The sequence below is a fragment of the Tenrec ecaudatus genome, chromosome 9 (genome assembly GCF_050624435.1).
Source record: "Tenrec ecaudatus isolate mTenEca1 chromosome 9, mTenEca1.hap1, whole genome shotgun sequence".
NCBI lineage: Eukaryota > Metazoa > Chordata > Mammalia > Afrosoricida > Tenrecidae > Tenrec > Tenrec ecaudatus.
The window spans coordinates 146,425,279-146,452,521 of NC_134538.1; the positions used below are offsets into that span (position 1 = coordinate 146,425,279).

General features: G+C 44.2%; 1 protein-coding gene across 1 annotated transcript in view; it reads right to left on the reverse strand.

Annotated features, from left to right (window-relative positions):
• GRM8 (glutamate metabotropic receptor 8) overlaps positions 1–27,243 on the reverse strand; it is a 911,938-nt gene that overhangs the window by 463,685 nt on the left and 421,010 nt on the right. The window contains exons 3-5 of the mRNA XM_075557710.1: positions 25,079–25,214; positions 24,446–24,600; positions 22,777–22,914 (exon numbers count right to left, since the gene is read on the reverse strand). Coding sequence (XP_075413825.1) covers positions 22,777–22,914; positions 24,446–24,600; positions 25,079–25,214 — 429 coding nt within the window. The remainder of the gene's footprint in view (positions 1–22,776; positions 22,915–24,445; positions 24,601–25,078; positions 25,215–27,243) is intronic.

Sequence of the window (27,243 nt, forward strand, 5' to 3'; positions counted from 1 at the left end):
TCCATAGGGTAAACAGGCATCATTAATTTCTGAGCAGGCTTCAGAAACCCATAAATGGCTAAAAATGAATAACATGACAACATAAATGAAATGTCACTGAAACATGCATTTGTGAGGGGATCATACTTTATATTTACTTTACAGAGTTAAATTTGGGTTAGCCAAAGTGCCTATTGAACTTTGTTGAGTAACAGCCATATCCCTAAATTTCTAGAGATTCTGTAAGGCTACCTACTCAGGCAACAACGGTGTAGAGTATAAAGTTAAACTGAAGCTCTTTACCTAGTGGTTACTCTGAAAGACAACGCACGCACGAACCAGAGCAACGAGCCAGAAAGGGGCAGAGAAGCCTTGCTCTGGACAAGCATCCAGAGAAGGTGGACTCACTGAGGAAGGCCCCCACCCCTCCCCAGTGTAGCCAAGAGGGAATGCCCAGCCTGAGATGAAAATGAGATGCAGCTGAATCCAAATCAGGAGGGAGTGCTTTCTAGAGACCTGAGTCACAGTCACCTGGAGACAGGTGCCTCAGAGCGAGGAGCTGGTGCTGGTAGCCCACCTTAAGAAACGCCTTCAATAGAGATGGATGAAGGAGACTGATTCATAACGTATACAACTGTGTGCCTACAGCTGTCACTGGCGTGTGTCTATCATCGCAGCAGGTTGGTCTCGTTGGTGCCGTCAAGTCCACCGCAGCCCACGCAATCCGTGGACAACAGGACGCCATGCTCCCGGGCCCTGGCGCCAATCAGACAGTTGGGATGCAGAAGGCTTTCACTGGCTGGCTTGGTTTTGAGGAAGTAGGTCAGCAAGCCTTTCCTCTCAGTCCATGTCCGTCTGGAAGCCCTGTTAAAACCTGTTGAGCATCAAACACATGCCATCCTCCGTTGGCAAACAGAGGGCGTGCCTGCACCCACGGGGCAGTAATCAGGAATCAAACCAGGGTTTCCTGCATACTCGGTGCCATTGAGTTGATGCCAACTCATAGCGACCACACTGAGCTTCCAGGACAGAATTCCCCTGTGAGTTTCTGAGAGTACAACGGTTCACTGCAAGGAAGATCCCTGTTTCCCTGGCCTCCCCACCGGGAGTAGCTAGTGGTTTCAAACTGCCGACCTTCCAGATCGCAGTCTCGCATGTAACCACTACGCCACCAAAGCTCCTGATGTCCTGAAGAGAAGCGGAGAATTCTCCCACTCAACCACCACCGCCCTGTCCTTGCCACATACTCGCCACGCCTTCGAGAACAGTCCAGGGAGAAGCATTCAGGTTGTGACCCTTGAGAGCAAAGGCACTCTTGAGTGATGGGAGAGTTGTCTGTGAGTGTGAGTGTATCTGACACTGAGAAGAAGCGAGAGAGGGGGGTTGGGTGATAAAGATGTTGCTCTATCACAGTCTTCCCCCCCTCCCCATCTCTGTCTACAAAATACACCCTCTGAAATGATTAGGAATTGAGAGGAACAAATTGCTTGTCCTACTGAAAAGCTTCTGTTCTGAAGGTCATTTAAACATTGAATCAAAACCATGGCGCTAAGGGGCCAAGTGGAAGCCCCGTGGCCCTTCCCTGACGCTAGATTCCCTGTCACTGCCTGAGATGACACGGTGATCCCACAAAGAAATCCGAAACAAGAACATATTTTTGTCACTAGGCAGAAGAGAAAAGATGAACACTTTTCCAGACTCTACAGAATTCAACCTTCACACCAATTAATGTAGGCCCTCCGGGAAGCCTGAGGTCTGGAGTCCCAGAATGTTGGCCATGCATGAAAATATAAAGGAAGCTGGAAGGGTGTGTGTGTGTGTGTGTGTGTGTGTGTGTGTGTGTGTGTGTATGGGTGGGAGGAGGGGGAGGCAGTACTTATCCAGGAGCCAAGAAGAGTGATTTGTTTCTTTTCCGGCTCTGCCTCGGCCACACCAACACTCTCATTCACAGGTACACACACACGAGAGAGGGCTTCTGTCTCTGAACAGTGGCTCACACTACTGGCACTCCTCAGGGGGCAGAACGCTGGCTGACTCACTGCTCATGGTCGGCTGGGACCTTTCACTTCCACAGTTATCAGCCAGCTTCAGACCTACACCTTCCTTCAACTAGGGACAAAGGGAAGATGACGGCTGAAAGCCTTCCATGTGCTGCTGAATAAGCCTATTTAGAGGCAATGAGAAACCCTCATTTTGCACCAGTAAAAGCCTCCTGCAAGAGTTCTGCTGGATCAGTAACACCAGAATGTTCCCATACGCTCCCTGTCCTCATTCGACATCGGCCTGGGAGGAAGCACAGCAAAACCCTGGCTCACCAGGACCTCTAGATCCCCTGCCCTCGCTCGTGTCTTCTGGTTCTCTCTTAGCCAGAGGGATCTGAATTTAAGTTATTCTCTCATATTCTGATGGATCCCGGAGCCCAGCCACCGGCCTGGATGATCTCACTGTGGTCTGCTGAGTCTGCATCGCTGGGAGTCTTGGATCTCTCTTGGCAAAGAACGGAATCTAGCTCTCTCTCAACAGATCGGTTTAACATGGCCCATTTTCTCTCTGAAAGGAACACGGGGTAGGAGACAGACTTAGAAAAGAGTCCCGCCTCTGTTGAGCAGAGCTTTAGAAAGCTTTGGTGTTTGCGAGCCATGAAACAAAGGGAAATTCAAATCATTTTTAATGGCTTTAATGAAAGCTATTCATCACTCTCCCAAATGAAAACCTATAATGGGAGCCATTTGACCAGAGTGATGAACAAATAAACCTACAGCTAAAAGGTTATGTCTGGGTAGATGCTTTAATGAAAAGTGATCCGTGGGTGGAAAGATAGCACGAACTATCCAGAAGACTAATTCATCCCCTAGCCAGTCCCCACTGCCCATGACAGCCCATCACCGGGTGTAATGGGAGGTTCAGGAAGAGACAAGTACTATTTTTAAAAGCAACTCAAGTGTCACACTCATTAAGCCCAAGATTTTTGTCTTAAAGCATTTTGGTAACACAAAGAGGAACCAGAGAAAACGGAATGATCTTTCTGAAAACTAAGCACACACACTGCGACCACCACCATCGTCAGCACAACCGAGTGTCTGAAAAACAAACGAGCCTTCAGAAAACCTCTAAGTCTTAGAGGTTATGTTACCTGCCCACGAGCATACCGCTAGGAGGTGTGATTGAATGTCCAACAAAGGCCTGAGAATTTGAAGAGAGTCAGAAAAGGTAACAAAAACACCCAGCTCCTCTTAGGTCTTATGATCTAGCTGGTAAACATGAAATCACTTTGAACAGGTTTTCACTTACACTGCAGAGAAAAAACGCTTAGCTAAATGAGGGATGGACCAAATGGTAAGCAGCACACCATTACCATGGGGAAATTAATAACTGGTTAGACTGAGGTCATGTTGTTGAAAGGAACTCATAGGTGAATTACTATGTCTTTATTTTAATAAACCATTTTATTGGGGTGCTTACAGCTTGATAACAATCCATACATCAATTGTATCAAGCACATTTATACATCTGCTGCCTCATCATTTCCAAAAAATTTCTTTCTTTTTTTTTCACTTGTGCTCATTGTTATTCCAGGCATTGTTGGTTTTTTTTAATCATGCAAAAACACACAACACAACGTTCTACAATCCAACAACTTCTACATGCATACTTCAGAACCAGTGATTATACTCTTCGTGTGTACAATTATTGATATCCTTTTCCAAATACACCCCCACCATTAACAGAAACCCAATGCCTCCATGCAAATACTCCTCCTCCTTGACCCACGGGAAGCATAGGTCAAGTTTGGTTTCTTTGGGGGGGTTCATTTGGTTTTAGTAATTTTCTTGATATAATGTTCACATATCATACACTTAGTTACATTGCTTTTAAAAATAGTTGTATATGCATCATTACAATTAGTTCTAATGCTTTCCCCACCCCTGCATTCATTGTTTTCTCCTAAATTCTCCTAACCTTCCCTTGTCCCTGATAAGCCATTGTTTCAGTTATTATCTCTATGAATCCACTCCTATGCTTCATAAACTGGGAACCCTAACAGAAACATTAAAAATAAAATGAAATAGAAAGAAAATAATAATCATACAAAAATAAAGAGAAAGAAAGAAAGCACTAACAAAAGTATTTGAAAAGCCAGAGAATTTTCTGTCATGGAAGAGTTGAGAAGTAGTTGACCCTAGTACAAATACAAGTTGCATCCAGAGGGTAGTCAACTGACCAACCTTCACAGTGTACCTAGAAATAGGTCCCAGGGAACTGTTGCTGAAAAGCTGTGTGCCATTTGAATTTGAGTAAATTGGATCACATTTCAAACTCATTGGTGGAGAAGTCAGTATTTAGAAATGTGATGCAGCTATTCAATAGAAATAATTTGTCTGTATTGCAAATACCCACCTCTTAATTTACTTGAGTTTTAATTTTTCTTCTAAGCTTATTAAAATGAGGCATATCCATGTCATGTTAAATAGATTACTTCCACATCCTGGTAATATACTGCATTATTCAGGATGATTTCAGCTACAAATAATGGAAAAGCCAGTTTGAAATGAATTAATAATTGAGGGCATCTATTATTATCTCAGATAACAAGAATGGAAGGGCTGAATTCTGGGGCTGGTTGATTCCGCGGTTCATAGATGTCACCAGCGAGCAAGGCTCTTTCTATGTTCCTGTTGTGATGTGCCTATAGACCTCACAATAACTCCAAAACTCAAACTCACGGCCATGAGTCAATCCACCTCTTAGGGACTTTGTAGGACAGAGTAGGACTGCCTCTCAGTTTCCAAGACTAAAACTCTTTATGGGAGTGGGAAGCCCCCTGGTGATTCCTGAGAGGGGTGGCTGGTGATTTTTGACTGCTGACCTTGCACTTACTTAGCAGCCCAGGGCGTAACCACAACCTCTGCTCCCAGCTGGGTTCTGGATGACTCACCTAACTCTCCCATTCACCAGATCTCTACCTCAAACAGCTGGCATGATGAGATCACCATAATTGGAACAGAACAATGGGAATGGGTTGAGGGAAGGTGTTCACTAGAGCAAAATTGCCCTGTGGGCTTGTCATTGTATGCCCACGTGGCCAAAGAAATCTCAGTGCAAAATAATTAAAATGGTATCAAATATAACCTGCACCCACGTTCCCAGTGATCAATAGTCCCTTGAGGCTAATGGGACAGCATGCATATGGAAAGTTTTCCTCGTCATAGAAAGTTCAATGGGACAGTGCTCCCTAGAAGTACAGCAACTCGCTGATGGATAAATAAACAGTAGCACTGTCACACCCCTATGTAACAGACAATTAAGATTTATGCATGATCTCTTATTATCTCTCATATCTATTTGTGAAACAAGTGTTATTATATGGACTCCAGGTTGCTACCTTTGTGGTTATTGGTAGTTGTTCATTGTCATTGAGTTGATGGCAATCTTGTCAACCATGTGCATGCCAAGTAGAATTGCCAATACAAACATTCTGTATTGATACATTTATATTCTATGGGGTTTTTGTGTCGGGCTCTTTTACATAGCATAATATTTTCAAGGTTCATTCATATAGGAAGCATGCATCGGTCCTTCATTCTTTTGATGGTTGAATAGTAGTCCATTGTCTGAATGTGCCATAGTTTCTTGATCCACGTATCAGGCAAAGACCATTTGGGATGTTTCTATTTTTTGCTTATTAGGAATAGCATTGCTATGAACATTTAGTACAAATATTTCTATGGACTTCTTTACCTCCAATCCTCCTGGGTAAGTTCTTGGACTAAACTCGCTGGAGGACGTGACTTTCCACAAAGAGGGAAACTTAATGAGGAGGATCTTGCGCATCCTCCCCTATCTGCAGAGAGAGCCCAGTGAAAGTATTGATCATAGACTGGCCTCCTCGTCTCTCTCTGCATAGTGTTGTTAGGAGCTAGGGGTTCTGACAGCGACCCCACGTGACACAGCAGAGCTCCGCCATGCGTTTCGTAGGCCGCAATCTTTATAGGAGCATATTTCCAGGTCATTCTTCTTCCCTCAGAGCCATTCCATGGCTTTGAACTCCCAACCTTTCAGTTAGCAGCCAAGTGCTTTACCATGACACAACACAGGTTCCACAACAATCCCATTATCTCAGTCAATTTCTCCAACACACAGGGATTTGACAAGCTCCTCATAACTCAGACTCATCCTGCGACGCCCACCCCCCACCCCCCAAAGTGTTCCTTTTCCAGTTCCAGTTTCAAATACTCCCTATAAGAACCCTGGGGGGTCCAGTTTGGGTCAACTATTCACTCAATCTAACCAAGTAGAACTGAGATGCTGGGCAGGCAATCATGGAATCGGTTATAGGCAATGATCACAGCCACAGGGATCTGCCCAGGACACTGAATAATTCCTAGAAAACTGGAATGTCAGTGTTCTCTTCTCCAGCGCATTCTCTACAGTCGGAGCCTCTCAGGCACTGTTCCAGGCCCTTGGCAATTGGTTCTCTGTACATGTTCTGAATCTATCCCAACTGGATCTCCAAACTTTCTAAGTAAATCCCAACTTCTCAACTTCTCAGACATCTGCAGCTATGCATCTCCTGGGCTTCTTAAGCTTATATAGCTCACACAGAATTCATATATCTCACACAGAATTCATACATCTCACACAGAATTCATACATCTCACACAGAATTCATATATCTCACACAGAATTCATCTCCGTGCCCACCATCTTCCCCAGTCAGAAATGTTGCCTCAACTAATGATTTAAGTTCTCAACCAAGAATCAAGGTGTTGTCCAAAAGCCAGCCTCTCTTTCCACATTCCATGAATTTCCTCTTGTGTGTTGTGGTTGTTGTTGCTGCTAGCTGCTGTCAAGTTAGCCTCTGTCTCATGGTAACCTGATGCCCAACAGAATAAAGTGTCTGAATCAAACCTGGGTCTCCCACAGGGAAGGAGGTAATTCCACCACTGATCCATCACTGGCCCCAGTCCTATCATCCGAAATGGCCACTGAGGCAATGCAGACTCACAACGAGCTTATAACATAGAGGGGGACTAACCCTGTGGGTTTCATAGGCTAGAAACCTTTACATGAACCCACAGCTGCATCTTTCTCCAGCAGAGTGGCTGGTGGTTTCGAACAGCTAAACATGAGGTGAACAGCCGGACTACAATACCAGGGCTCCAGTCCAATCACATGTCCCTTAAAATATCCCTTATATCCATGCACTTTGCATTATCCTTAGACCAACACAGTCACTGTAGCCTAGGTCAGTATCATCTCTGGGATGGGGGAGGGGATGGGGGGAGGGGTTGGCAAGACGGTCGAAAACCACTGTACTAACTAACTGGTCTCCTTTCCGTCAGTGTTATGCCTCATCAATATATTCTCCGCACAACAGCCAGAAAATCTTTCAAAGATGGAAATCCGATTATGTTGTTGATGTGCTTAAAACACTTTAGTGCCTGTTCATTGCCTTTCAAAACAAATTTTAGCTCCATCATGAGGCACATAAAATTAGACACGATCTGTCCTTTGCTTAGGCTCCCCACCCCCCACCCCCTTGCTCACTCCTCTCCCCATCCTAGTCTCCACATCACAGGTACATGAACTTGCTCCATTTCGCGGTGGGCCAGTGACATCCATGCACATCCCAGACACTGGGGACACTGGCGTTTCGTGTACTGGGCCGTCCTTTGTTTCCGTCTTGTGGTTCTGTTAGAATTCCAGATGAAGAACTGACCAATGGGTGCTGTTTCCCCTTATAAGTCAGACCTGTCCCCACTTCCCACTGATGGCCAGAACTCACAAAACAATACCTGCAGCTGACGTGTGGACAAGTCCCAGGAAACAAAGAGAACACTCTGAGAGCTACATGAGCGACTGAAGCTGGACCATGAGGGTTGTCGATGGCTGCAGAGGAGCCCCCTCCACGGAGATTCCCAGCTCTTTGGTGCTCTCTGCAAACCGCCCTTCCTTGCCTATACATACCTCTTCACGGACTTGATGCAAAGGGCTTAAGTGGAGAGCAAATGTTTTGAGAATGATGAGGGCAAAGAATGTACAGATGTGCTTTACACAATTGATATATGTATGGATTGTGATAAGAGTTGTATGAGTCCCTAATAAAATGTTTTAAAAAAATGCCTCTTCACGTGGCTCAGGGGGCAAGTTTTGTCTCATGGATCCACTCTGGCTTTATGAACATTGATATTCAAGACATATGTTCCCTCTACCTGCACCCCCCTCTGGTGAACCAGCTTACTCAAGACAGGCAGCCTGAATCACTCATGTTGTGTGAACATTAGTATCTTTGTCTGCGGTTCTCTGTGCTTTCCCCTGCTTCAAAGAACAATCCCACGCGTGGCTTCTCTGTTTTGTGGAAATTCTGCTCCTCCTCTGGGTCCCAGGAAACTACCAGACCCTTTCAGGAAGAAATATGGAGCCCTGGACTCCCATTGAGTTACAGTCTCGAATCCCTCGGGGAAGTTCTACTTGTCCTAGGGTTTCCATGAGTCAGAATTGGCTCAATGGTCATGAGTTATTCTTGATCACATCTTAAATGACACCCAGCTGGCAGGAGGTCTCCCTGATCTGGGGTCTCCATCCTTCTATGGGACACATTTCATTTCATGGACTTGTTTAAATTATTTTCATCCCCAATTAGACTACATGTCCTGCAAGAAGCATTTCTGTTGTGTTCACCAACATGTCTGTACCTGATCTCTAAGAGTGACTTACAGAAAGCGGACCACCAAGAAGCTGAAGTCGACTCATTGACTCAGTCAACAACTATTTCAAGGAAGCCGATTTGGGAGAGACGCTGCTCTAGGCACTGTGACGCAGTGAACTACACAAACTCTCTGCCCTCACGCAGTGTAAGTTTATGAGGATGGTAAATAAGCAAACAGAAGTGTAAATGAATGAACATGTTTCAATTGGATGAAGAAATTCTCACCTGATATCTTCCAGGTTGGGAGATCTGCTGCAAACGAGCTCCCTTTAACGTGTGAAAAGGCAACGATGGCACCATGAGGGCTAAGAGGCGCCCGGCCCAAACCACGGTCTTTTCCCATGAAATGCGGACAATGAATATCAGATGGCAGGACAATGGACACATGGAACACGTGAAGAAGGAACAAATCTGTCTTTGGAGAAGTACAGTCAAGATGTTCTTCAGAGGTGATGATGGAGAGATTTCATCTCACGTTCTTTGGACATGTTATCAGGAGAGACCAGTCCCTGGAGAAGGACATCTGGCTCAGTAAAAGGAAGGGGTCAGCAAAATAGAGGCAGACCTTCAATGAGCTGAATTGACACAGTGGTTTCAAACAGCAATAGTGAGGATGAAGCAGGACCAGGCAGAGATTTTCTGTTGTAAGCAAGTCAGACAGACTTGACAGCATCTAACCACAAGCAGTCTTTTCAGTTTCTGACACCTTATTACAGGTAATATGAAAATGCGCATGGCTTTACTTGGAATACTATGAATAAATTCTTAAGCCACAACACTACAAAGTCATGGCATTTATCATCAAAACCAAATATTCCAATTAGAACGTGAGCGATAATATACAAGCCTACAAGTATTTCCAGATAACATTCTCATCTCTATCTAAGCAGTGCAATCAAGAATTTAAAAACAAATAAACTATCAGAACAGTTCATTTCATTCTTAAATAACAATCAAGGTTTTTTTTTAAAAAAAGATCAGAGTACAGGGAAATAAATATTCAATTAGCAATATAGTAAATAAAATAGAATTATATTAAGATATTTTGCAATTTTCAAGATTTTTTAACTTCCCATACCTTTGGCCTCCACCTTTTCAGCGCATCACCCCCTCCCCACTTCCTCCCATGCTCTGCTAAGTACAGATCTTTTCTTTATGGATTGATTTACCCATCCTCACTATTATATATAAGTGGGTTTGTACATTATTTGTTGTTTTGCATCTGATTTCTTTTAATATGCCTAGTGGGTTCCTGATGTATTCATCTGGTGAATCTCAAACTTCATCTCATGTATCTCTTTACAGCTGAATAGCATTTCATTGTGAACAACACTGCAATGAATATGGATACAAGCCCTCGTCTGGTTTTGATCCTTTGGGGTATATACCTAGAAGTGGTATTGCCAGGTCATACGGAATCACACAGGTTTACATGGGGTTGCTATGAGTTTAACTAACTCCATGGCAACTGGTTTGGTTTTCAGGTTGGGGAAACCTATTTTTATCTTTTCTAGAATCTGTGAAGCTTCCACCCTCCTGCTCTAGTTCACATTCTCCCCTGCATTATGGTTATTACAATTCTTTCACATCATCGCCAACAGCGGTTATTTTGGGCTTGGGTTCTATTTGTTAGTTTGTTTTAACTAGTACTCATTCATATATGTAAAAGGGAGGCCTCGTGGCATAGTGGTTTACATGCTGAGTTGCTAACAGCAAAGTGAACAAGTCAAAACCCCCAAGAGTTTCTTGGAAGAAAGCTGAGACTTTCTGCTCCCCTAAAGATTTCCAGCCTCCGAAACCCTGAGAGGAAGTTCTACTCTGCTCTGTAGGCTAAGTCTGAACTCAAATCCACTCCATGGCAGGGTTTAGATTCTGGATCTAAAGGATGGAAAGTAGAATGTCATTCGCATTTGACTCCCATCTCCCTAAAGGCAAACGATGTTGAGCATCTTTTGATGGCCTTATTGGCCATTTCTATATCTTCTTTGGAGAAATATCTATTTAATTCCTCTTAAAATCAGATTCCTAGTCATTTAATAAATGAACTTTAGGAAGTCATTGCATATTCTGGGTATCTTTAGCTGATATTTGGCTTCTTAATATTTCCACCCCGATTCTACACATGTCTTTTCACTGTTTTGATTGACACTCTTGATGCACAAGTTTTAAATTTTGATGAACCCTGGTTTATCTCTGTTTTCCTTCTATTGCTAGTGCTTTTGGTACCAATGGTCACGGTGGCTGTTGTGAGGTTCCCTTGAGTCAGTTGGGACTCATGGGGCCCTAGGTACAACGGAAAAATCCCTGCCACGTCCTGCACCAGCCTCAGAGCTGTGCCTCTGCTGGAGCTCCTTGCTGCAGCCCGGCGTCTCCCACCTCCCTGAGGGCTTCCTCTCCTTCGCTGCACCTCTGCTTTATAAGCATGGTGTCCGCCAGGGACAGGTCTCTCCTGACACATCACGACCAAATTGTATAACCTGATGGTTCGCCATCCTTACCTCTAAGATCGATAGTATCATAGCTAATGACAAATTATCTAGAAGAATGCTCCTTTTAAAATCATTTCATTGGGGGCTCGTACAACTCATCGCAATCCATCCAGCCATCCATTGTGTCAAGCACGTTTGTACATTTGTTGCCATCATCATTCTCAAAACATCTGCTTTCGCCTTGAGCCCTTGGTATCAGCTCCTCATTTTTCCCCTCCCCCCACTACCTCCTCCCTCACGAATCCTTGATAATTTATAAATTGTTATTATTTTCTCATGTCTCACACTGTCCGACATCTCCCTTCACCTACGTTTCTGTTGTCCGTCCTCCAGGGAGGAGGTTATATGTAGATCCTTGTAATTGGTTCCCCCTTTCTACCCCACCTTCCCTCCACCCTCCCGGTATTGCCACTCTCAGCACTGGTCCTGAAGGGATCATCTGTCCTGGATTTCCCATGTTTCCAGTTCCTATCTGTACACCCTCTGGTCTAGCCAGATTTGTAAGGTACAATTGGGATCATGATAATGGGGGTGGGAGGAGGGGAGGAAGCATTTAGGAACTAGAGGAAAGTTGTATGTTTCATCATTGCTACACTGCACCCTGACTGGCTGATCTCCTCCCTGCAGCCCTCTGTAAGGGAATGTCCAGCTGCCTACAGATGGGCTATGGGTCCTCACTTAGAACTCCCTCTCAGTCACAATGACATGATTTTTTGTTCTTTGATACCTGATACCTCGTCCCTTTGACACCTCGCGATCACACAGGCTTCCATGTGGGCTTTATTGCTTTGGAGCTAGATGGCCACTTATTTAACTTCAAGCCTTTAAGACCCTAAACACTGTATCTTTGATAGCTGGGAACCATCAGCTTTCTTCACCACATTTGCTTATGTACCCACTTTGTCTTCAGCGATTGTGTCAGGAAGAGGAGCATCATGAAATGCAAGTTTAATAGAACAAAGTATTCTTGCATTGAAGGAGTACTTGAGTGGAGGCCCAATGTCCATCTGCTACCTTAATACTAAACTTATAAATATATTCACATAAATCTATTTCCCCATCCTCATATATAAATTTATTAACATATATGCACATGCCTTTATTTAGACCTCTATAAATGCCCTTTACCTCCTAGCTCTTTCTTCTGTTTCCTTTTACTTTACTCTTGTCCCACTATCATGCTCAGTCTTCATTTGGGTTACAGTAATTCCTCTTGGTTACATACATTGGATCACACCCTGCCAGGCCTCCTACACCACTGATTTGGACCACTTGTTGTTCCCTTGTCCCTGGGTTTGTTAACACCACTTCCTTTCCCCTAACCTCCCCCTCTCCCATGTCCCCCCGGAACCACCAGTCTGGTTGTTTTCTCCGCCAGATTGTTCATCCAGCCTATCTTATTTAGACAGACCTCTGGAGATAATGACATGCACAAAAACATGACAGAGCAAAACAAAGCAACAAAAAGAAACAAAACAACAACAAAAAGCCAATGACCAAAACAAAACAAAAAAACACAACACAACAACAAAAAAGAAAAGCTTGTAGTTAGTTCAGTGACTGTTTGTTGGCCTTTAGGCGTGTTTTCTGGTTGAGTCTGATGGGGTTCCAAGCCCTGGCCCCAAAGTCTATTTTTGGTATTCCCTAGGGACTTCGTTGCTCTGTTTCCCTTGCTGTTCTGTTGCACGCCTTTAGTGCTTTTACTCGTTGTGGTAGGATCAGATCGGGTGTAATTCGCACACTGTGTCTCCAGTGTTGTCCCCTGTAGGGTTGTGGGTCAGTGAGGGATGTGGTGTCTCATAGTGGGGCCGGTCATGTGGTGTTTTCTGTGGATTGGCTTCTCTGACAGGGAATGTTGTCGTCAAGGCTTGGTGGGCTAGGATGTGCCCCACTCTCTCTTCCTTCCCCTTCATTTGCTCCTGTGTACTCTGATCAGACATGTCCCTCTCCCAGAGCTGCAGCTTAAGTGCTGTCCTCTGAAATAAATTCTTCTTGGGAGATGGGCACCTGTCCATATAGCTGGGATTGGGACCAGCCCCTCAGACCTCTTCCCTGGTCCTTGTATTTTTCTTAATCTAATCCCAGGTCTAATCTTATAAATGATAGGAGGTGGGGTCAGAGAACCACATGAAAAGTCCTGCTCTGCTCAAGATCCACTTGTAAATAGTATCTATTATTAAAAATCAACATACAGAACATTAAAATATTAACTATAACCTATAGGATTCAACAACAACCAACATTATAACTTTGTATCACCTTATAGCTGGTGATTCTGAAATTCCATAATGCATGGCGGCTATTTTTTTTCCCTTTTAGCACTTGTTGATGTTTGATGATACATAAAGTACCAAGAGCAAAACAACATCTTTCAATTACGTGTCCCAAATTATGAAATAGCAAATAACAAAGTGAACAAGAGATAAAAGCCAAGTGCAAATTCAAATAAAAGAGACAATTTCTAGTTGGGCTAGAGTCTAATTATGGGTTGTTTCAGAAATTCACTGAATTGCTCTGAGTTCCAGTTTCATCATCTGGAAAGTGAGAGAACTGTCTTATTTTACATCCCACCTCTAACATTCTGAAATCAAATACGTCTGAAATCAATGTCTGGCTTGTCATTTGAGATGTGTTGATTGGAATTCAATATAGACTCTCTTAAGCAGAATATGTAAGCCATTTTGAGAGGTTCTGCTAGTTTGCTTGCTAAGAACAAGATCATATAGGCTAATGGCCACTTCATGATGCAAATGTTAACACTTTCTCCCTGATAGAGTTTTAGTCTCAGCAAAGGACAAAGTGGGGTTAGAAGAACACACTGTAACTCAAAGAAGATGACCTTGGTTGCCTTTCATTTCAAATCACCAGAATGAGTTGTATAACTTGAGCCCCATTGTTAAGTACCCAACCGAGTCAGTCCCAGGCTCTCCAGCACGCTGTTAGATGCCACAGGGCTAGTTCCAACTCATAGATCCTATATGCAACAGAATGAAACCCTGCCCAGTCTTACACTATCCTCACAAACAAAGAACCCATTGTTGTAGCCACTGGATCAATCCATCTTGTTGAGAGTTTTCCTCCTTTTTTGCTAACCTGCGACTTTACCAAGCATGAAGTCCTTGTCTAAGGACTGGTCCTTCCAGCGCACATGTCCAAAGTTCATGAGATGGAATCTCACCACCCTTGCGTCGAAGGAACATTCTGGCCTGAGTGCATTGGGACCGTTTCCACCGTTCAAAGCCTTGCAAAGTAAACAGACGTCTGCTAAGAGACAGCTACACCTGAAAGGTTGCCTATTTACTTTGACTTGAGAAAATCAACCGACAGGCCTTTCAGGGAACTAATCATTGAGGCTGCTATTTGGTTCACTGAAAGAATTGCTTGTTTGTGGGAAGAAACATATTTATGCATTGCTTTTTCCATTACCGCTATTTCGATCATCATAAGTAAGAATCAATAGGCCATTTTGAGTAGCACACCCTCACCACTGTTTAGCATCTGAGTGTCAGCAGCACGCAGGCTAAGCAACCATGCCCAGACCCGCTGGCCCAGGATCACACTCAGCAGGCAATTCAAGAAGGGGGATCGCTGGACACATGCTAAGCTATCTGAAATGGGATGAATAAGTGAATGAGTGAGGGAATGAATGGATGACTAAACTAGGCAAAGAACAGTTTTAAGATGGCATTCATTGGATTTATTGGGTTGGTCAGGGGGTATTGTTTTGGTAAGGGTAGAACATTCAAAATCCATTAGGCATTTGTTGTGTCCATCACAGAGTTGTCTCCTCAAGTGACGGAGGTTCAGGTTCCACACCTGGTCGCTATAACCTGGTCAGCACAGACACCACCCATCTAAGTCACGATCATGCAGATTCCAGACTAACACGGACTATGAAGAAAGGTCTGACGATCAAACAAAAACTGTCCATGAAAACCCATTGAAGTTCAGCAAAACCTAGTTCAATCCCCAACAGATCAAGGCATCGTTATTCTACTATATTGTAGGAATCCCACTACTTCCGTGCTGTTTTTCTTTCGAAGCTTCTTGAAAACAAAATGCCTCCCTCTAAGAATTCTTTCCGCCATGTTTTCTACTGTGGGTCTTTCCGAACACCTCACAACTCGAGACTCCCATCATGCTTCTTATCCTTTAGTTGTGCTCTCTGTAAAGCTGAACCTCCGAGTGCCGTCTGGCTCTCCTCCCAGAGAGAGAGACACCCAGGATGCATGCCCAGGTCCCGAAGCCAACGATTCTCAGAAGCAGGCAGTTTCCATTGTGCGGCGCATTGGGCGGTCACAAACTCACAGTAACACCATATACAACTCGGGATGGAGGGATACAGACAAAACCACTGTATACCCGCGGTTCTCAACCTGTGGGTCGTGACCCCTTTGGGGGTCGAATAACCCTTTCACAGGGGTCACCCTATTCATCACAGTGATGAAGTAGCTATGAAAATAATGTTATGGTGGGGGGGGTCACCACCACATGAGGAACTATGAAAGGTATCCACTGGTGTAGACCTAAAGGGAGACTGGCCACTGAGGTGAGAGTGGCCCTTAGCAACACATCCATCCTCACAAAGGAAGACAAGAAATCAGAATGGCCACCATTGAAGTATCCAAGGTGACTACTGAGGAAAGCTACTCCACCTCCTAGCTATGTGGCTGAGAGAAAGTAATGCCCTAAGGTCCTGGACCAAAGGAGAGAGAGACCCAAAGTAAAAAGAGGTGGTGAAGAATGGTAGGCATGGAGTTGATGCAGAGGACGGGGTAGATCGATAGAGATGGGTATGTGGAAAACGCGTGCAGAACGGGGCGAGGGTGAAGGCCCACAGCTCCCCAGGGAGCCAGTGGGTGTCTGGGTGGTGGGGAGTGAGGGTGAAGGCCCACAGCTCCCCAGGGAGCCAGTGGGTGTCTGGGTGGTGGGGAGTGGGCAGACATTAAAAACAGGAGTTGAATGAAGGCCAGGAGGCAGAATTCAGACAAGGGTCTATGAAAGAGCACCTGTCACTACTGATAACAAGTATAAAAGAGTCCTTTATTCTTCCCCAAGAAGACAAAGGGAATTTTAAGTAGGATTAAGCAGTAGTAGCTTTCAGAGCAGGCGGCTCTCAGCAACAATAATAACCACATAAATAGCTAAGTGGATGGTAGGAATTACCTCACTTGGAAGTTGGCCAGCGTATCAAAGATCGCAGTCATAGCACATCTTTTTTGAAAGCTTTCCTGAGATTCCAGAGGGGAAAAAAATCACCTGAGAAAACTGTTTGTGCCGAGTTAATTTTAAGAAAAGAATGCTTTTCACTGCTTGAAGATGTTCTATCTCCAGAAAATGCGTAAGTCAAACTCCTCCTGCCGGGACCATATCCCTGTAAATACATTGCCACCATTGCCCCCGATGGAAGCAAACTGTTATACTACCGATTAGCATCACCTAATGTAAACTTTCCCTCAACCATTCTCAACCATAAATGATCCTCTGCGTGTGTGTGTGTGTGTGTGTGTTTTGCAGGAGCTTAAAACAAAAATTTCTTATGGCTAAATGTGAAATATGCACACATGTATAAGTTCTTTAGGGAGAAGGCGCTAGATATAAGTGTCAACCCCCAAACAGCGCGAGTCATGAAGAGCTTGCACGGTTTACTCGCAGGCACATCTGACGAGCATTCTGGGGTCATCTTTTCTGTTTTCTTCAAAGAAAAACGAAAACTGTTCTTCATGTGGCGGAACTGCCTTCTCTCGATTTCCAGGAACCAGTCATGTGCTCCCGTTTTAAACAATCAAGTAGTAACATTTCATTGGTCTCTTTCAGGGACACATTTCTACCCAGCGACATGTTATTTCAGTAGCACCCAGCAGAACCTGTAGGAAAATCTGTTCATTAACCCAGTCCCCTAAGGGTGAATTCGCCGTAGTGCTTGGCGGAAACACCATTTGTATTGCACTAGAAATAGTTCTAATTGGACAGAAAGTTACAATTTTAGCAATACCCAAATAAATCAAAAGGATCTGAAGTAGACAAGCCGTCGAGTATGGATTCTCCCACAAACAAGTTCAGCATTTCAGCCCGAATAGGTGGCTGCTAGAAATTCCACCAGCAGATAACGGGGATGGTCTACATTCATCAACTTAGACAGAAAATATGAGTTTTCAAAAGCTGGTTATGCTGAAAACCCTCTGCTAAAGGTGGGTGATTTCTCCGTGACTGTTTTCGTAGCACTTGTGTTATTAAAAATAAAATCGCTGAGCTCATCTATTTCACTGATAGATTTTTACTAACGTAGTGTGAACAACGGTAGCAGTCAATGCTGTTCAATAGCAACTAGGCCAAACAATAGCATTCAGAACTGAGAAATAAGCACAGTATAAAATATATATGAATAAAACTACATAGCGTGTAGGCAAACTCTCCTGTCAAATCCTTCTGTAAGCTAGGCCCTCCTTGTTTCTTATCACTCCTTCACAGGCTTCCTCCTCGTCAGTCAGCTTTGCGCACACACACTTCCAAGTCAAAACTTTTGTTTGCCCTGGCAGCCCACCTCTTCGCTCTAGAAATGCTCTTTCCCAAATCTTCCAGGAAGTTTCTGCTCCACGAAGTTGTGAGTTTTCCAATTTGAAAGTAGTTACACATTTCCTGGGTTTCTCTCCATCTTTCTCAAGGTCTCCTACCCTATGTGGTTTCTTTGTCTGCCAAAATTCTTGCTTGAGAAATGCATTATTGCCGCTTCTTCACCCCACTACAGTTCTGTCTTAATGCATCACCATTTGTCAGCAGGAATGGTCCTTAGGAGTGTGATGGCGAGAATCTCCTGGCTGACTTTGGGTGCATCGTTCGGAATGAGCAATTGCTACAAAAAGATATTCTGTTTGGCAGGGGCAGCAAAAAGAAGGAAATTCTCTGTGACGAATGAACTAGTGTTTCCACTTGGCTGGACCAGGATTCTCAGTGGTTGGCAGTTAGGATGTAGTCTGAGAATTATGCACTGGCAGCTGTCATCATCCCCAGGGATGAGGTCAGATCTAATCTCTGCTGTAGTGGGATCTGCTAGGGGCATTCATTCAGTTAAAAGAGAATTTCCTTAGGGATGGGTATGGCAAAGCTCTCTGGCTTCTTTCTTGATTTGGATCCGCATCTAGCTCTTCATAATTTTGGATTTCCTTTTGGACCTAAACCACTGGCCTGCCATATTGCCTGCCACTCTAAGAATTTGTTAGCCTTCATAGCCTGTGGGCCATCAGTCTGCCATATGACCTGCTGACTTTAAATGTGTCATCTTCCGCAGCTACTTGAGTCCGGAGAAGCATGCTATCTGACCCACAGACTTGGGACTTGCCAGCCTTTATGTCTAAATCATTTCCTTGAGATAAATCTCTCTCTCTCTCTCTCTCTCTCTCTCTCTCTCTCTCTCTCTCTCTCTCTCTCTCTCTCTCTCTCTCTCACACACACACACACATACACACACACACATGTCAGTGGTTTTGTTTTTCTAGAAAACTCAGCTTAAGTCGCCCTCTATGAGCTGGATTAAGACAATAGCATTAACAATGGGTTCAACCACTGAAGATCATGGAGCTATGCCTTGAGTTGAAGCTGACCCAATAGCAGCTAAGCGCCAATATCATGCATTTTATCCCTCTGCCTCGTCTGTGTGCAGCACTAAAACTCTGCTCCATCTCCCAAGGAGACAGATACAATGCTCATCCTGTTCCTCCAGTGCCGCTTTTCTCTACCTCCTTTCCTGGGTCTTCCCTTGAGTCTTCCATCACCATTTCTGATGACTTCCTTGACAATTCTGTCTTTGTCTTCAACTTGCGTGTTTCCACCTCCAACTTCCTAGCCTGTCATTTCACTGCAGAGCTCTCTGCTGGAGGAGAGCAGGCAGACCTTTATGCTCCCACCTGGGGAAGAGTGAGATGGGGCTATCTCAGAACTGAACGCAAGTTTAGTTCTAAACTCACTGCCAATACATGGAATCAGACTCATGATGACCTTGGAGGACAGAGTACTTTCTTATACTGTAAATCCTTATGGGAGTAGAAAGCTGTGTCTTTCCCCTGTGGAGTGACTAGTGGCTTCAAACTGCTGACCTTGAGATTAGCAGCCCACCATATACCCCACTATGTCACCCAGGATTCTTTAAACTCAAGTTAGTTTCCCAAATCTACCATGCCTTCTTCTAATTAAAACCATCATTTTCCTGGGCCTTCCAGGTAGAGATTTCACTTTCAGATCTTTCATCACTTGAAGGACTGACTGCTCCCTGTGCTTTTAAATGCTGCCTCCTAGAGAGAGCTTCCATCCTCTGCATTTCACGCCCACCTTGCAGGGCTGGGTTTAGGCCATAAGTGCTCAGGGAGAGAAAGACTGTATGCATCCTGACTCCTTTCTCTTCTGGATCCCAATCCTCCTTACCCTGGATGCCAGATAGTATACAGCCCAACCTCCTCAACTTGGGAACTCCTAGAAAGACCTTCAAGGCCTTCTTGACCTTGCTCCATCTATCAGCACCTCATCGAGCATCACCCTCCCACCATTCACTATGCTCCAGCCGACCCCTCCCCGAACTCTGTTTCCATACCATGAACCCAAGAGGCTTATTCTTGTCCTAAGCCCTGGAATGCACTGTCCTCATAACTTCACGTGACTGATCATTCTTGTCATCGACCTCATATGTCACTTGTCATTCCTCTCAAACATCACTTCCTCTGACCATCTACGACTACCCTGCTCCCCAGTTCCTTCAGACTCACATTCACCCTGTTGCATGTCCTCTATTACTCTGCTCAGCCTAGGGCAGTATTTTCTCCTTTACACATCTCCTTGCTCAGTGCCTAGCTCCTCAGACTCACACGTAACTAATTCCTCTCTCGTCACTGATTCCCGCACCTAGAACAGGGCCTGGCACACCATAAGGTGGAGTCACATTCCTTAGCAATGTGACCCCTATATTCACATCGCCATCTCCTGTTGGCATTTCTCTTCTAGCATTCATCATATCACTTCTTTTATTCAAACAGCTATTTCCAAAGGAACTGAAAGCAAGGCACAGCAAATGCAAGAAGTGCTTGGTTATAAAATTCAAATGTTGTGGTATAGAGGATTTGAGCATCATTTGCTAAAGTTATCCTGATCGTTTTATTTTTAATGCTACGAAGAGTAGTATTCTTTGAATTTCACATGACTAAAACTAATGTATGAATCCTTATCTTCTGATGCATGTTGCTATTAGAATTGTTTTGAAACAGATATCAAGCAGTCCCCTGGAAGTCATTAACATATTGCAGTTAGGTGTCATTCAGTCAATGCCAATTAATAGTGTCGTTATGCATAACAGAATGAAGTGTTGTCCGGCCATGCTAAGCCATCCTCACCACCATTGTATGGCGAAGCCCGCTGTTGGAACCATTATGTCAATTGACTTCATTAAAGATCTCCTTCTTTGCTGGTCTGTTCTGTCAACCACGATGTCCTTCTCTAACAATTGGTGTCTCCTGAAGATCACACACACACACACACACACACACACACACACACGAAGGAGCTTCAAAATGTTCATGGAAAAATTGAAATAGAAAGATAATGGAATTTCCCCACAAACATTTTGACGTCTCCACATGTACCATCCATAGTACAAAAGTATGCTCATAATATCATAGAAACACATCTTAAGCAAAAATATCCCCTGTGAAGCTATGGTTTCTTGACATGTGCTGCATCGAGGTCTAACCATTTCTGAAGACCATGTTTCCATCTCTCTAGCCATTTCCCAAGAATTCAGTGCTCTTTGATTTACACTCTGCCGAAATGGCATCCTCAAGGGATTCAAATTGTATTCTTTTTCAACCTTCTTTCTGTTTGGGTGGAAGAAAAAAAAGCCTGAAGGGGGAAGATCAGGGATATAGGGTGGATTGGGTAAGGTTTCTCAGTGAAATTCTTTCTATCATGTCCCTGCTACTGTGGGGGAGTGGAGTTCCTCACGGTGGTTCTTCTACCCAAGGGTCTGCAACTCCCACCAAAGGATTAGAAGAGATTATGCAAATAGGGAGTGTGTAACCCCAATAGAGGGTATTGGTCAGTATTCATTACGACCCCCATGGCTGTAAGGATGAGCTGTCTTTGACCCAGAAGGGAGACAGAGAAAGTCCAGGATCATTAGGAGAGCATATTCCAACCCTCTCTCAATCTAGAGGTGGAGGTCAAGATCAGAGGCATCAGAGACTAGGCACAGAGGTTACAGGATGGATCAAGTGGAGCAGCACCAAGATTATAAGACTGTGAGACAGATGAACAAGCTGGCTTCTTGGTTCATAGAGACAGACCACAGGAGCCCAGCATAGAAACCGTGCCATGGGAGGAATGGTTGGTGTCAGGATAAGGAGAGAAGTAAGGAGTATGGAGGCATGTCTGACCCCCGCCTATTGGCAATAGAGAAGCCAAAGGATGTCAGACATGGCCGCCCCACTTCTGGTGTGCCAGTGACACTTGGAGAAAGAACAAATGCCCCGTTGCGATGGGAAAAGAATCCTTGATGTGATTTTCCGGATCCCTTTTGATCCTTTTGTGAGCCATGGCGTTTTTGATTTTCTTAAAAGTTCTTCCCAACTTCCCTAAAAGTCATCCCAAAGCCTACAGTCATCTTATGTCCTCCTAGAAAATCGATCAAGATGACCCCTCTGGGAGGCCTTGAAACAGCCGCCAAAGCCTTCTCATCTGACCTCTCTGGCCTGACTGGCCTAGCTAGCCCCCTAAGAGACCCACGCTTTGATAGCATATTCTTTTTGGAGACGCCCTAGAAGACTAAGACCAATGCATTACTGAGAGAGCTTGCCGGCAGCTACCCCTTGTGTCCAGAGACACATTTAAATACATTTCATTTGGATCATGCCCATGCCAGTATGAGCTGGAATTCCAGCAATACTTTTTGACTGACTTGCATATCTACATAGATAGGGAAATAATTTTATAGTACTGTTGTATCTAGTGACTGTGGTGGCTTTACGATTTGATTTTAAGCACATTTTAGAAATTCTATGGGTGTTTCTATGGACTCAGTCTTCCACAAAGACAGTTTTATTCCTTTAAAAAATGCACCTTCAACATTATTGTTATTTTTAAGCACAAGTGAATGAAAGTAAAACATCAAAAAGACCACAGCTGCTAGAGGGACGCAGGATATGAATCATGATCGCTTTCTAGGAGCCAGACGATGAAATCGCTGGAAAACACTACCTTACAGCCATTTGTTATGGCCCCTACTAGTGTTTACTTCCTAGAGAGCAATAGCATGTTGTCCTGATTTGTGTACATCCCATCAAACCTAATAAAAGGCTTTTCCCATATTACTCAATACGGGTTTGCACACAGTGCTGGGTACAGTGCCTGCTTGGCAAATACTTGTAGATCCACTGGAAGATCTATAAGATCAGCAATAAGAACCAATGAACTGGACTAGTGTATATTCCTCCCTGCTGAGAAACGACAGCAGGAGGCACAACGGGAGGATGACGCACCCTTCTCCTTGCCTACATGGACACACTTCATTTGTCAGAGAATGACAAAACACAGCCATCAGGAAAGCATTGAAGTGGCTACCTGTGCATTTTTTTATATGGCTGTTCCTTTTTCCATGCGATCCTAACTTGCATCCAAAATTCTCCTCCCAAAATTCCGCGAACCACACATTTCTTCGATTGTTGGCAAGGGTGCGGCTTCGAAAGTATCGATCAAATCCTGAATGGAAGAAGAAAAACAACATTTTAGCAACATCTCACAGTCAAAACTAATGGCCGAGCCATGGAATGTATATCCTGCTAAGTCATGACCACTTCATAACATTAATAACCAAAAAGCATATACCAAAGGGGAGAGAGGCCACAGCCCAGAAATAAAGTCATACAACTTCCCTTGTGGCACAAGCCAAGGCAGCTCCAGAAGCACTGTGTAACAGCAAAGCCACCTGGAGATGGCGTCTCCACACTTGCCCCTTCTCCTCCATCTCCTGCAGCACTGGCCAACGGTCTCCTCCTGGATCCTAAATACGACGAGCCCGGATGAGATTTCTCCGGTTCTGTGCTTGCTCGCTCTCTTAATATGAATCAAAGTTCCTGGTTTTCGTGGGCTTCTACCCGTCTCAAAATGTATCTGGCCTACACGCTCCATTCTCAGTTAGTTAATATCCTCATCAGTGATCATGTAATTATGGACATTCGAGGATCCCAGGCTGATTTGTTGGCGTGCCTTTGAAACCACCTCCTTGAAGGGAGACCTCCTAGAGATCAGGCCTCACTAGCGAGCAATGGTTCTCCACCTTCCTCCCGCCACGGCCCTTTCATGCAGTTCCCCCACCATAACATCACTGTCGTTGCTACTTCATCACTATCATTTTGCTACTGTTATCAATCATCATGTAAATATCTGATATGCAGGATGTATTTTCATTGTTACCAATTGAACATAATTAAAGCAGAGTGATGAATCAGGAAAACAATATGTAATTATATATTGTGAAATATTTATTTCGAATGACAAATAAATGAAATGTTGTCTTGAAGCATGGTGTAGCATGGGTAACCGTCTTCCCACCGGGTATTCTTATGTGGGTGTATCTGCATGTGGGCGGACCCAGCTGGAGATGGATGGAGGAGCGGTGTCTCAGTTCCTAAGACCATCAGAAATATGTGTTTTCTGATGGGATGATCACAGGTGAACCCTGTAAAAGGGTCGTTCTACCCCCAAAGGGGTCACAACTCACAGGTTGAGAACCACTGCTATAAAGGAATAATAGTAAACAATAGGAAACTTCAGCCACCATCAAGACCCCTGGAGAAGGGATGCAGGAAGCACCCGCCTTGCCAGGATGCAGCCATTCCTCCTGCGGTCTTTTTCATGCATCCAGAGAGCAGTCAAACACTCTGCCTTCACTTTGTATCAATCAAGCTTTCTTTCTTTTCCCACCAAGGACATGATCGTCAGGCAGGCTCGTGGAGACTTGCCCATCTGGGATGCATTTGGTAACATCTCAAAAATATCCAAGACTAACTGTTCTCTTTTTTAAAACAATAAAGCAAATGGGTTTTTTTCCTAAAACAACAAATAAATAAAAAGATAGATCGGTAGATAGATAAAATTTAAAGGTTGGATCAGTTACTGTCCTGTTCCTTTTGCCATCAGAACGGAAAGTCTAACCAGCGTCACCAGCCTTGGGTGCACCCCATCATATTGGGATACTCTGGCTTTGACTAAGGTAGTGATGCTTCCTTACCATCAATGGACGCTCTTTTAGGCAAAATTGTCACAGCCCCTTCTGCAATCTCCTCCTGCTGGTAGACCGGTGCGATTTTGGATCCCCAACTGTCTGAACCGATCCAGAGAAAATGCCCACTTTGGTTTAATTTTTTTGCTGCTTCCAATATCCTCCTACAGGAGCAAAAAAGAAACAAAGTGCGTGACGCATGTATATCAAGGAACACCATAAGTTTGAACTTTACAAGCCAGTTACATATCCTCCGTAGGTTATCACACCAGCCAACCATCCAAACTGCCCTTACAAGTTCAACCTCAGGAGGTTACATTAACCAACCATTCTAACTGCCCGAGTCTTATAGCCTCAAGGACCTCTATAGGAGATTTTAGCTCCAGCAAATGTTAATGAGCCTCCCCCTTAAGCGCCTTCACATCACTCTGCTTATCACCCTTAGTGCGCACATCTCTTTCAGCGCCTGGGCTTGACTCTATAGACATTTCAGACAGAGACACTGGGGGCGGCAGAAGGCAGCCTGTCATTGCAGGAGAATTTTCAAATGTTTTTGACATGACACAAGGTTTTACATTAAACCTGAAAAATGTCAGGATGCAGGCCACAAATCAGATCAGAAGTAAGAAAATTGATCGGCACCTGATGTCATCCTCATTGGCAAACATAATCACTGCCCGGGCATTAGGTGTTTCTAGCAGGCGTTTGATGATTTTTTCAAACTCTCCAGGTCTCGGTTCACGTGGGATCTTCTGCGACTGAGCAATACAAACACCACCTATTGAAAACAGAGAGACAGACAACCAAAAGAAGTGATTCAGAAAAGGCCTTTATTTAATCAAAGAAGGCTAAATTCTTCTATACGAACACATGGCTTGGGACAGGCTATTTCTGGAAACATCTGTTGTTCTCACCTATTAAAAATAATTATGTCTATTTATATTAGAATACATATGTGCAACAAGTAAATGACATCAATTACTTAATCATACAGCAGGCTGTTTGTTTCTTACAAATTTCAGCATTATTTCTGTGCCCGTCGGAAAGAAAAGCGATGAGTGGTGAGCGACAAATAATGGTTGTTTGGGTTTATTTCAGAGAAGTCAAGGAAGTTGTTCCTGGATTAATGAAATGGGTCGTATGTCCTAGAGGGGAGATCCCCTCTGGAGAAAGACACTCTTTTGTTCCTTCTATTTCTCGGCTGATATTTTTGTTGTTCATTGCCGTTGAGTCAGCTCTGACTCACGGCGAGCCATGTACAACGTCAGGAAATGTTCGCTGGTGCTGTGCCATTTCCCTGCGTATCGATCTGTCCCAGTCCACAGCGGCGGTCACTGTGGCTTCTGAGTGCTTTCAAACCAAGGGGGTGTATCAGCCAGCATCGGGCTGCGAGTTGTCCTCAAGGAGATTCCAACTCACGGAGGATATTATGGAGACACAGGATCTCTGTGAGCTCATGCGTAAGAGTGCGAGATTGGCACTAGATTTCCATTTTATTCATGGGTAAGTGCTTAGCTGCTAACCGGAGAGTTGGCCGTGCAAATCTACCCAGTAGCTCCTCAGCAGACCAACCTGGTGATCTATTTTCATAAGGATTACAGCCAAGAAAACCCCGTGGAGCAGCTGAACTCTTGTCACAAGAAGATCTACGAATCAAACATGGGTTGACATCGAATGCAGCATGGTCTGAGTGGGCGTTTGTGTATCAGCCAAGAAGTCAGTTATCATTTGTTACATCGCTTCAGTAGGCAGAGACATGTTTACTTCCAAAAAATTGACAACGCGCTGTCAGCCAGTCATTACTAGGTGGCCATTACATTTCAGCAATGAGACACAGGCTGAGAATGCAGTCTAGCAACCCAGGAGTCACCAGCTTGTCTGGGAAACAAGAACCCCAATAAATTATCATTGACTAAGTGATCAATTATAGAATTAAGTTCTGTAGGATGCAGTGAAAGCACAAAGAGGGGAGAGGTGGCAAAAGTTCCCGGAGAGTTCAGATTTTAAGGCCAAATATACATCCAGTGGGGACACAGTAGACATGCTGCAGGGAGAGGCTAAGACTTGAAATAACGTTGCTTGATCGTGGCATGTGGCGGAGACTGGCAGAAAACAATTTTGGAAACAATGGCCAGGCCCAGCTTGAGAATGATTTTGTTAAACACGCCAAAGAACTTGGACTTCGTCCTGAACACAATGGAAAGCCACGGAAAGTTCATAATCCAGATAACTGCATGATGGATTTGGTGCTAAATCACCCAAACCCTCTGGCAGTCCTACAAAGAAACTTCTGGGAGCCAGTCAGTGGGTTGTGCTCAGACTGAATTGGTGCGGCAATAATAGATGGCAAACAAGGGCTGTAATCCTAGAAGTTTATTTCCCCGATGTGAGAGCACTATCCAAATTATCCTTGTGAAAATGCACTCACGACGTGCACTTCGGAGAAAGAATTGCCCATAACCCACAGATTGTTATCATCGCCTGCAGTTAACTTTACTGCTGTTGCTGCTTTGTTGTTCATGAGGGCGGTGGATGCGACCTGAATAAAATAAAAATGGTCTCTGCCTTCACAGAATTTGGAAGTTCATATTGTGGGTAGATATTAAATAAAACAAAGTTACATTTATAATTACAAACTGTGGCACATACTACGAGGAAGAACGGGGGCATTTCCTTCAGAACGAGCAGAATTCAGAAAAGACCTGCCATTTAGGTGAGGTCTCAGGGTGAGTGGATGGGAGAGAAGAGCAATGAGAAAGGCCAGGGAAGAGGCAGCAGAATGAATGAAGGGGGAGAAGAGAATCTGA